This window comes from Neoarius graeffei, chromosome 4, assembly GCF_027579695.1.
Source record: "Neoarius graeffei isolate fNeoGra1 chromosome 4, fNeoGra1.pri, whole genome shotgun sequence".
Taxonomy (NCBI): domain Eukaryota; kingdom Metazoa; phylum Chordata; class Actinopteri; order Siluriformes; family Ariidae; genus Neoarius; species Neoarius graeffei.
In genome coordinates, this window is record NC_083572.1 from 3346222 (window position 1) to 3358146 (window position 11925).

At 37.1% G+C, this 11925-nt stretch overlaps 1 protein-coding gene across 3 annotated transcripts in view; it reads left to right on the plus strand.

The window, feature by feature from the left end:
• LOC132884740 (membrane-spanning 4-domains subfamily A member 4A-like) overlaps positions 1-11925 on the plus strand; it is a 29593-nt gene that overhangs the window by 15432 nt on the left and 2236 nt on the right. The window contains exons 1-7 of one of the 3 annotated variants that reach the window (XM_060918638.1): positions 1923-2027; positions 4153-4343; positions 7117-7230; positions 7322-7378; positions 9869-10015; positions 11063-11176; positions 11779-11859. In XM_060918638.1, the coding sequence (XP_060774621.1) occupies positions 4182-4343; positions 7117-7230; positions 7322-7378; positions 9869-10015; positions 11063-11176; positions 11779-11859 (675 nt within the window). In that variant the 5' untranslated portion in view covers positions 1923-2027; positions 4153-4181. Of the gene's footprint in view, positions 1-1922; positions 2028-3854; positions 3877-4152; positions 4344-7116; positions 7231-7321; positions 7379-9868; positions 10016-11062; positions 11177-11778; positions 11860-11925 lie in introns of those variants that run through there. The other 2 variants (XM_060918640.1, XM_060918639.1) reach the window with 2 other exon arrangements.

The window sequence follows — 11925 nt, forward strand, 5'->3', positions numbered from 1 at the left end:
AGCATCTGTTGATGTTCTCCTAATAGGCCTTCCTGAGCATTTAAAGCCGTCTGCTTCGCATCATCTGCTACATCCATAACTGTGAAGTATCTTGTCAGAATTCAGGCACTTACTAATGTATGCACAGAGGAGAGTGGGGAAGTAGATGGTCGACAAAGCCAATACAGAAGCGAGGTCAGGAAACAGGCATAGGTCAGGCGATCGGCAAACAACATAGAATAGGCGAGGCAGGAATCGTAGTAGTATAGCACAAGCAAAACATCAGAAAACAGAGACAAATGGGAAAATGCAAGACTTGGCATGTATTGGGCAAACAGGATGATACTTTGCACTGGGGTGTTGTGTGAGTGTGACTTAAGTAGGTGGAGTGCTGATTAGGGGAATGTGTGACAGCTGTAATTAGTACTCAGGTGACAGACGGCACTGTGGTTCTTGGGGAATGTAGTTCTGAGTGTCCATGTTTGTAGTTTGTGTGTTTTCAGTGGAGTTACTGACAATGTCGTTAATTGTGACTCATAGTTTTACCACTTCCAACTGGCAAAAGGAAGTGAGGTTTATAAAACAACTTTGTTTAAATTCTCCTCACACTGGATTTATCAGAGTTATAACAAGCATGAAAGCCTTCTTGACAGGTTTTTCTACTGATGTGTAGGAAAGCGAGAATAGACAGATGAGGAACTTCTGAGATTGAACTAGGTGGCAATTTGAGAAAGAACTTTCACCTCAAAGTTACCATCTGGGGACTAGTACTAGTACAAACAAAGACCTGTCGGTCAGACAAGTCAAATAATTTGGATGTACCGTAAATGTGCCCAGGTTACAATATTGGTTAATTTTCTGAGAAAATTAAGCGTTAAAGAAAAATGTCCTCTCCTGAACAAATGCCCAAGACTCCCAACACTATTAATTCTCTCTCACTGACTAGATGTTAAATGTTCGCTCTCATCAAATGCATAGTTTAACATATGAAATTTGTGGCTCCAGGTGTTTTGGATGTAAATTGCTAACTTATATGTTAAGTACTTTTAGGATAATAAGGATAAATAAACCTTCATTATTGTAAAGGTCCAAGAAATAATATAATGGTCCAAGAAACTGTCCAAAAGGTTCTTTTTTCAATCAGAAAACATGTTCAAAATTGTTGCCATAGTTTTCCTGAGTAATTTTTCATTTGAAAAGTGATGTTAAACATTCTGTCCTCTCCTGAACAGAAATATGGATTTTGTGACCTGATTTGATTTGCGCGGTGACCGGAAAGTAGATACAGTATGAAGTTGAAATTTTCTAGTCACCTACCAGATTGGTGTATCTTTCTAAAAAGGCATTTTAGCTGATTTCCTGGACCTATTTCTCATTTCTAGCTCTATTGATATGTGAAGTGACTCCTAAAATAGACTGAAAAAATTCACCAAAAACTAGATTTTCCAAAATATGTCCACCATTGATAAATATTTTGGTGTCTCTTTGTTCCATTAACATCTCTGCAATAATTAGGTGGAATGTAGGGGACTCAATCCACCAATTAGGCTTAAATCTGAATGATAATGTAAAAAAATCCAAATTTGTGAATTTTACCTTCCTGCTATGTTAAAACTAATAAATTTTGGAATTTGAAATGACTTGTAGCCTTGATACTTGAGGTACATGTTACCCAATATGTATTCTATGGAATTCAAGATGGATTTTTGCATTACATTGAAGTTCATTTTCAACTGTTTTTGGGACTTTTAAGGCAACCTTTGGTGTGAAAGTGCCCAATTCAGCAGGCTTGGCTCTGATTCTCTCTGGAGCTCTGTGTCATGTTCAGACATCACATCTGGTTGCACAACAGCTTTGTGGGATTTTTTTTCTTTTCTTTTTTTCATTCGGGTCTTGCATCTCGGCTCAATCTCGAGGCAGGAAATCTGCGTCACTGGACCTGTAAACATTTCTGAAGAATAGGAGGAGTTTAGGATAACAGTACACTGACAAAATGAAAGTGTTTAGTCGCAGAGAGAGAGAGAGACTGCACTGCTAAAGGACAGGAGGTAAAATAAGCCTTTTTGTCTTTATTAAACTAAATGATTTCTATTGTTTTTAACAGACATGTAACAGGAGCAGATCAGTGTTTTCTTTTAAGAGAGGTAAAGGAGTGAAAAATGTTTTAAAATGGCTTCTTTTGTGGTTTTGTCTTGCAAACTGGGTGACTGTGTAGAATTTTACTCCATAGTTTTACCTCAAATGACAAGTTCAGTGTAAATAAAATGGTTATTTTCAGGATTGGACACAATACTGAGAAATGATACTGAAGTGAAAGTATAAATAATGTGTTAAAAAGTCTTGGTTAAAAATGGATGTAGCCAGACAGAAGAAGAAAAAAAAAAGTTTTCCGGAGTTACTTTTAAATGCATTTGATTATAAAAATTAAATATTTTCAACTGATTTGATTTGATGAAATTAATGTAAGGTCACATCTAATATGTTGAAAAAAAATGTTAAAATGTAAAAAAAAAAAGTCATCCAACCTTCTGGACTCTTTGCCCTCAGGGCTCTGATCCACGTCCGTTTAGAAGGTGGGATGTTATCAAATTCCCGTTAGCACTGTTTACACTCATCAGTCCTGGTTATTTATTTATTAAACGTACTTAAACTGTGAACCTTTTGCAAGGTCTTCCTTCACTGTAATTTATCAGCTTTAAGCTTCCCAGCTCAGAGACATGAATATCAGAAAACCTGTAACCATTTCAACACATACAGTGGTGCTTGAAAGTTTATGAACCCTTTAGAATTTTCTATATTTCTGCATAAATATGACCTAAAACATCATCAGATTTTCACACAAGTCCTCTCACCACTCGTACTTTTCATAGAAACTATTTCCAGGATATTGAATATGTCTCACTATTCTCACTCTTGAGGAAATCGAGGAATTGTTTTGATAAAATTGCTTTTTTTTTTGTTTGTGAATGTGTCAATATAATAAAAAGAAAATTACATGTTGGATTGAAGATGTGAAGTTTATCTTCTCATGTGGAAAAACTTGCATTTTTCAGACAAAATACATCACGGATCTGAGTGGCATAATAATAATGTCTGGCTTTTTTTCATGGTCTATCAGATATATTCCATTCAGCTAGCATGATACTGAACGAGTCAAAGGCGAGTAGCTGAATGGAATACAGTGGATATAAAAAGTTTACACACTCCGGTAAAATGATGAGTTTTTCTGATGTGCAAAAAATGAAACCATGATAAATAATTTCAAAACTTTTCCCAGCATTAATGTGACCTATAACCTGTACAATTCAATTGAAAAACAAACAAATCTGTTTGGGGATCAAACATAAAAAGTAAAAAAAAACATACAATTAAGCTGGTTGCATAAGTGTGCACACCCTTTAATACTTTCTTGAAGCACCTTTTGCTTTAATGACAGCATTCAGTCTTTTTGGGTTCACACCTGCCATCAATTAAAATGACTCTGATTAACACCAAATAAAGTTCAGACATTTACTCAGTTACATCATCCAGCAAAAGCAATATATCTGAGATACCATGAAATTAAGCCATTATTTTGGGGGGCTTTTTTCAACTTTATTGGATAGGACAGTGTAGAGACAGGAAATGAGCAAGAGACGGGGAGGGATCGGGAAATGACCTCGGGTCATGACCTCAGTTTGGAATTGACCCCAGGTCCCCAGATTTATGGTGTGGCGCTTTATCCACCTGAGCCATGACACAAATATACACGCATATATGGCTTCTAGGGGGCCAAAGAAGACTCCTTATTTTATATGTTTCCATCAGTGTAACAATGAAATAATAGTGGATTGTCTTTATGTCCCTATTTTTAAAGCACACATGGAATGGACCTTTGAGATTCGCAACAAGTTCTTTGTAAGCCCAGTAACAAAATACAGTTCCTCAAATTTTCCACCCTTCTCTTCCTCTTCTTCTTTTTCTTCCACTTCTCCTTTTTCTTCCGCTTCTTCTAACTTTATATAAATATTATTTTCTCTTTAAAGCCTCAGAAACAACATTAGACTCTTGGAGTTGATTTAAAAACCTGTCCAGAACCAAGAAATAACATTTTAATGATGTTGTCATTTCTACTCCAGTTTCGTCTCACATTATCCCATCACACTGATAGTGAAAGTGTTTTTTTGTTCACAGATTAATCACACAGAGGTGCTTTATTAAAGATGGCCAGCGCTTCGATCCCGCTCACTAATGTGGGAAGTGGCTACACCATCGTCACTGACGTTCTTCCATCATCAACAGCCCCGACTACAGCCGGACAAAATCCCTGTCAGACAATCAGCCCACTGCAGAAATTCCTGAAAGGAGAACCGAAAGCTCTGGGAGTAAGTTATACAATTACATCATAAATAAATTAATAATAATAATAATAATAATAATAATAATAATAATAATAATAATAATAATTATTATTATTATTATTATTATTATTATTATTATTATTATTATTATTTAATCTAAATGGTTTTTTAAGTGTCAGACATTATTTAACAAGAAAATGCAATAACTAACCTCAAAAAAATGAACATAAAAACTTTGGTGTTTTTCTTCACATTGTTCATATTAAATTACTGAATAAAATATTTTAACCTCTCAAATGAATACACAAATATGGAATAATAAAATAAATAGGAAAACAGACAGTAAAAAAAGTAATTCAAAATAAAAAAATAAATTAACGCAGTGTAACCAGATATGAAGCAAAACAGTAATTATTATTATAATATAATTACAATATATTTAAAAATAATAATGACACATAAAATACATTTAAGCCTAAATGAAATTCATACATTAATAAAATCTGATTACATTTTTAATTAATTCTGTAAATATTAATATAAATAACCTAAAAAATATAAACTTTTTCTAAGACTATTTGATATCATCTTTCCATTTTATTTTATTACATAAAAAAATTAACTAAAAAGAAAACATCCTTTACACCAGCGAGCCAAAACTGTGTGACCTCCTGTCAAATTTGCTGTTGGTCATCTGCGTGCCGCAAAAACAGCTCTGACTCACTGAGACAAAGAATCTACAACAAGACCTCTGAAGGTGTGCTGTGGAGTCTGGCAGCAAGACGTTATCAGCAGATCCAGGACACCACCTGGAGCTCTTCATCATGTTCCTCAAACCATTTCCAATGTGCAGTGAAGGGGTGTACCTGGTCCTCAGGAATGTACGAGGTGAATGCAGGACCCCAGGGAGCATCACACCAGCTTTTCTTCTTCACATTGTGCATCCTGGTGCTTCCTGGTGACCTGCTTCCATCGCTTCAAGGTCCAGTTCTGACACTTTCATGCCCATTGTAGATGCTTTCTCAGGGCACAAGGGTCAGCATGGGGTCGGTGACTGGTCCTGCAGATACACAGCTTCATAGTCAGCAGTGTGTCGTGCCTCATTCCTCCTAATCGTCATTAATCATCAGTAACCTTTCCAGTAGCCCTCTTGTTGGTTTGGAGCAGATGGGATTGTCTTCATTACCCTCAGCACCGTGTCCCATATCCAACACATCGACACCAAGAACCGACTGTCACTTACCGTCGAGTCGAGTACATCGTACACACTGACACGTGCCGTCATTACAGGACACCTGTGATGGTCATCATGTTTTGGCTCGGTGATGTAAATGAGTGTGGTTGGGCATATCAGGTGAAAATTCAAATAAAATCCAAATTGTGCAACTTGAAACTTGTCTCATTGAATTCAGAATTGAATGCAGAACAACAGACTTTTTACAGAATTAAAATATGTTTATCCGTTCTTGAGATATTACAAATCAAAGGATGAAGAAATGGTTTAATTTTTAGAAAACTGTATGAGGATCACATCCAATCAGAACAAAAGGGTTTTTTTCTTAATAACTTTTCTATTTTTCAAGATATTTACATGGAAATTGGCAGCACATAAATGGTTGTATAGTGACTACAACATTTGAAAAATTAATAAAAACTAATTATGTAAATTAGTATTCAATTAGCATTAATTATGCTAATTAGGTAAGCCATTAAACCAGTCCACTCTCTTCTTCAAAGTTTCACCAAATGGCTTTATTTGTGCAGTATAAAGGTGATCATAACTCTCATTTATACATCACAAAGAAGGAGAAATCTATGTTATTTATAAAATCTGCATCAATAAGCACTGAACATCTCACATCTACCATTCTCTATTAAAATAAAAAAGTCATAAAAGGTTATTTCTAATCCCCTCTTTGTGCTCTGTAGGTCTTTGTATTTCTCAGTAGGGCCGACTAGTGTTTATATGAAAGAATATAAATGATTATTTCGGTTAATATTCACAGCTTTCAAGGCGAACCTCGAAAAAACTGTCTGACCCACATCCAATAAACAATTCACATTAACTGAACTGAATTGATGCTTACGTTTCTTAAAATCTCACTGCAACCACTAAGATCTCAATATGTTTCATCAAAACAACTCCAGTTTTGTTCGAAAATAGTTATTTATTTACATGAATCAGTTTGATTTGAAAAAAAAAAAAGTCAGTAAAGCTCTGAAAACTCACTTCAAAGTCTCAAAACTAGCAGAGGGAAAATTTTGCTGAATCCTTCATCAGAAACAATGAGAGCGAGAGAACAACGCTATAAAAGTGATCTGATTGATACTGATGAGTAATCCAGGGGGAAATCGATCAGGAGACAGAGAGAGAGAGAGAGAGAGAGAGAGAGAGAGAGCCTGACAACTTTCCCGTGACTCAAAAAGAAAAGCACCGGCAGTTTCCTGACGTCCCGTGAGCGGAGATTTTACTCTGTTGTACCGACTTCAACCTGCCGTTACTCCGAAAGCACTGAACACATCTTAACCAGATACATTTCTGTGGAAAGCAGAGATTATAAGCTTTTTAATGAGAGGATTCATGATAGAAAATATTCAAGAGTTAATCAATAACAGGTTTGGAAACTTAGATGAGCGTCTGCATGGACAATTTTCAAAGCGAGCGTCTGATACGTCTACCGAGTGTGATCATTTATTTGTTCTTCACTACAAATACTTTGCATAAGAAACATGAATATAGTTTGCAAAAATACTGCAAGTTTATTTGTGTGTTTCTGTTTTTTGTTTTTAACCACAGACTGTCCAAATAATGGTCGGTGTGTTGATGATCTTGTTTGGTATCGTGCTCGCGATCTCTCCTCCCAGCATCAGCGTGTTCTCTGGAGTCGTGTTCTGGGTTGGCTCACTGTTGGTAAGGCTTCTTCAGTTTTCTTGACTTTTATGTGTATATTATTCAGTGTCAGTTTCAGGGGGAAAATATATATATATTTCTGCACTTGCAGCACATCAGCGCTGGTTCTCTGGCTGTTGCAGCAAACAACAAACTGAATCACTGTGTGGTAGGTAAACACCAACAGCATTTTTACACCAACAGCATTACCTTCTTTCGTGTGGACACACCCACACACACACACACAGAAATGGATGAAAAGCAATTTGTCTTATATCGATTCTTTATTGAATTGCTGAGTGAATTAAATTAATGCTTTCTATCTTTTAATTTACTTTACGAATTAATTTCGCTATTAATTACATATGCTCCTCCAGTATATTGAAATGTGACCTATAATCACAGTTTAAGCCACCCTAAAATGAAGAGTACACCGGTGCTTGAAAGTTTGTGAACCCTTTAGAATTTTCTATATTTCTGCATAAATATGACTGAAAACATGATCAGATTTTCACACAAGTCCTAAAAGTAGATAAAGAGAACCCAGTTAAACAAATGAGACAAAAATATTATACTTGGTCATTTATTTATTGAGGAAAATGATCCAATATTACATATCTGTGAGTGGCAAAAGTATGTGAACCTCTAGGATTAGCCGTTAATTTGAAGGTGAAATTAGAGTCAGGTGTTTTCAATCAATGGGATGACAATCAGGTGTGAGTGGGCACCCTGTTTTATTTAAAGAACAGGGATCTATCAAAGTCTGAGCTTCACAACACATGTTTGTGGAAGTGTATCATGGCACGAACAAAGGAGATTTCTGAGGACCTCAGAAAAAGCGTTGTTGATGCTCATCAGGCTGGAAAAGGTTAGAAAACCATCTCTAAAGAGTTTGGACTCCACCAATCCACAGTCAGACAGATTGTGTACAAATGGAGGAAATTCAAGACCATTGTTACCCTCCCCAGGAGTGGTCGACCAACAAAGATCACTCCAAGAGCAAGGCGTGTAATAGTCGGCGAGATCACAAAGGACCCCAGGGTAACTTCTAAGCAACTGAAGGCCTCTCTCACACTGGCTAATGCTAATGTTCATGAATCCACCATCAAGAGAACACTGAACAACAATGGTGTGCATGGCAGGGTTGCAAGGAGAAAGCCACTGCTCTCCAACAAGAATATTGCTGCTCGTCTGCAGTTTCCTAAAAGTCATGTGGACAAGCCAGAGGGCTATTGGAAAAATGTTTTGTGGATGGATGAGTCCAAAATAGAACTTTTTGGTTTAAATGAGAAGCGTTATGTTTGGAGAAAGGAAAGTACTGCATTCCATCATAAGAACCTTATCCCATCTGTGAAACATGGTGGTGGTAGTATCATGGTTTGGGCCTGTTTTGCTGCATCTGGGCCAGGACGGCTTGCCATCGTTGATGGAACAATGAATTCTGAATTATACCAATGAATTCTAAAGGAAAATGTCAGGACATCTGTCCATGAACTGAATCTCAAGAGAAGGTGCATCATGCAGCAAGACAATGACCCTAAGCACACAAGTCATTCTACCACAGAATGGTTAAAGAAGAATAAAGTTAATGTTTTGGAATGGCCAAGTCAAAGTCCTGACCTTAATCCAATGGAAATGTTGTGGAAGAACCTGAAGCGAGCAGTTCATGTGAGGAAACCCACCAACATCCCAGAGTTGAAGCCGTTCTGTACGGAGGACCGGGCTAAAATTCCTCCAAGCCGGTGTGCAGGACTGACCAACAGTTATCGCAAACGTTTAGTTGCAGTTATTGCTGCACAAGGGGGTCACACCAGATACTGAAAGCAAAGGTTCACATACTTTTGCCACTCACAGATAAGTAATATTGGATCATTTTCCTCAATAAATAAATGACCAAGTATAACATTGAAATGAAACCACGAGTCCAAGAAAACGGATGATGTCCATGTTGGAAAAAAACAACAACAAATTTTAAGAACCCTAAGAAGGATTTTTTTTAGGGTGTGGAATATTGGATTCAAGAAGAAAAATTCATGAGTAAGATTTTAATTGGTGAGAGGCGGAGTTATCGTCATTTGCCTGAACATGGATATGAATATGAATCCTCTCACTAATTAGAAATCATGTACTGTATCAGAGTTCAGGGAGTGACTGCAGTCTGTTCATGGCAGATGGAGTGAATTACGTGAAGTTTCCAGAGAAACAGAACATTTCTGATAAAAGTCCTACATTTGATTTGTGTTTATATTTCATATATGAAGAACATGGGTAAAAAGTTGAAGGAGGGGGTGAATATTATGCAAGACACTGTAAATGGAGCTAGTAAAATGAAACAGGACAGACCGCTTCAGATAAGTATTTGATTCAAAAAATAAATCAATAAATCATTAAACAATTTTAATTTAAATCCATAAAGAAAATGTTTATGTTTAACATAAAGTACATCGCTGAAATCACTTTGTAATTATAAAAAAAAAGGCTTACTGTGGATGAGCCGACTGCTGATGGAAATTTATGTTAAATGTTTGCTCTTGTTCCTTCAGTTTGAGTTTCATTTCTAGAATTTTTATGGCTTCTGATTGAGAACTAGCTGGGGTCTGATGGGTTTTTTAATGTTTATTTATATACTTATTTATTTTACTCCTTTTTTTCCCCGCAGGTGAAAGCCACGATGGTGGTCAATATTTTGAGCACGATAGCTGCAGGAATTGCCATCATCATACTTTCCATAACTTTGGTGATTTTATCAATGTTCAGATCCTGCTACTATGGAGAGGATGATTGCAGGAATTGGTATCTTGCAATGGTATGATTTATTTATTTATTGCTATTTTAGCATGAGGTGTGTAATGGAAGAACATACCCAAATAAAATAAATTAAAAACAATACAAATAAAATGAGAAGGGCTCCACCAAGCCACATATTAGGATATACTCATCTGGGATGTTGATCCATACATGTATGGGACTATTGAAGACACAGATTTCAACTGATTATATCAGAATTTGGATCCTGATCTGGATCAAGATAAAAATCATATCTTGAACAAAGGATAATGCTCAAGCTGTCCACCAAATTTCATCCAAATCCATTCACTACTTTTCGAGTTATGTTGGGAACAGGCAAAAAAAAAAAATCCTGGATCCGCATACATACATATCTGGATTTGGATAAAAATTTAATCAATTGTTCCTCAGCCCATGGATCAACTTTCCTCCAAATTTCATCCAAATCTGTTCATTACTTTTTGAGTTACATTGGGAACAAACAAACAAAAAACAAACAAACAAGAAAACTCATCTCATCTCATTATCTCTAGCCGCTTTATCCTGTTCTACAGGGTCGCAGGCAAGCAGGAGCCTATCCCAGCTGACTATGGGCGAGAGGCGGGGTACACCCTGGACAAGTCACCATTTTATTGCAGGGCTCACACAAAGACAAACAACCATTCACACCTACAGTCATTTTCGAGCCACCAATGATCCTAACCTGCATGCCTTTGAACTGTGGGGGAAACCGGAGCACCCAGAGGAAACCCACACAGACACGGGGAGAACATGCAAACTCCGCACAGAAAGGCCCTCGCCGGCCACGGGGCTCAAACCCAGAACCTTCTTGCTGCGAGGCGACAGCGCTAACCACTACACCACTACACCACCATGCCACCCCCTATATGGTGTATATATATATATATATATATATAAAACACACACAAATCATAATTTTAAAAAAGTTAAAATATTTTCTGCATATTTTAATCCAAAAACATACAGTTCTGAACAAACAAACAAAGTGACTAAGTGGCAAGACTTTTTGACGTATTTTTTTTGTGATGGTGGATCTTCATTTCAGAGCTATAGCCATGGAATCACCGGCGTTCTGCTGGTTTTCTCTGTGCTCCAGTTTGCCGTCTCTATTGCAGTTTCAGCTTTCACCTGCAAAGCCGTCTGCTCCAGTGAACCAACCGTAAGGTTTTTTTTTTAGTAAAAGATGCAATATTGTCATGTGTCACATAGCTTTCATTCTCAGGAGATGGCAAGCTGATAAACAGACATGATTGCTTGATTTGATATCCGAACACATGCTTTGCCCTGCTACTGTCTGTTCACAATAAACTCATCAGAGCTCAGCTCCAAGCTAACTCAGCTGTCTGGACACTCGGTTACATCTTTCACTGATTAAACCCACCCGGTGAAAAAGCCTTCACTGGAATAGAAGGTCAGCTGTTCAGTGAAGCTCTACGTTCCTTCCATTTTTTAATTTCCTGTCCGTTTTTGTAGACAGCTTTCAGCAAATATTCATTTTATTTCTGGCTTCAGACAGCCAAGTTTGCTTGAACACTCACACAGTGTTAGAAGCATGATGACCTTGAGCCAGGAAATGTCTGTAGCTGTTAGGAAATGGAATCTGGTTCAGCCATGTTCTGAGATTCATGACAGCAACGAATGCGACCTTTATATTTCACTGGGATTAATATCGAGTATTGGAAGTGTAGTGAACAGTTTGAACTGTTGTGATGTGTATATTTTATTATTGTGTAACTGAAGCTCTGTGATTGTGTCCAACAGCTGAGCATCGTCAATGTGGTTCAGAACCCTGAGATGTATGTTCCTGTGGTCAATTCCTATCCAGCACAACAACCTCAGCCGGTAAGAGAAACCTGCAGGACGCCGTTATGAAGCGCCACAGCACTGAAGAATCCAGAGTCACGTTTA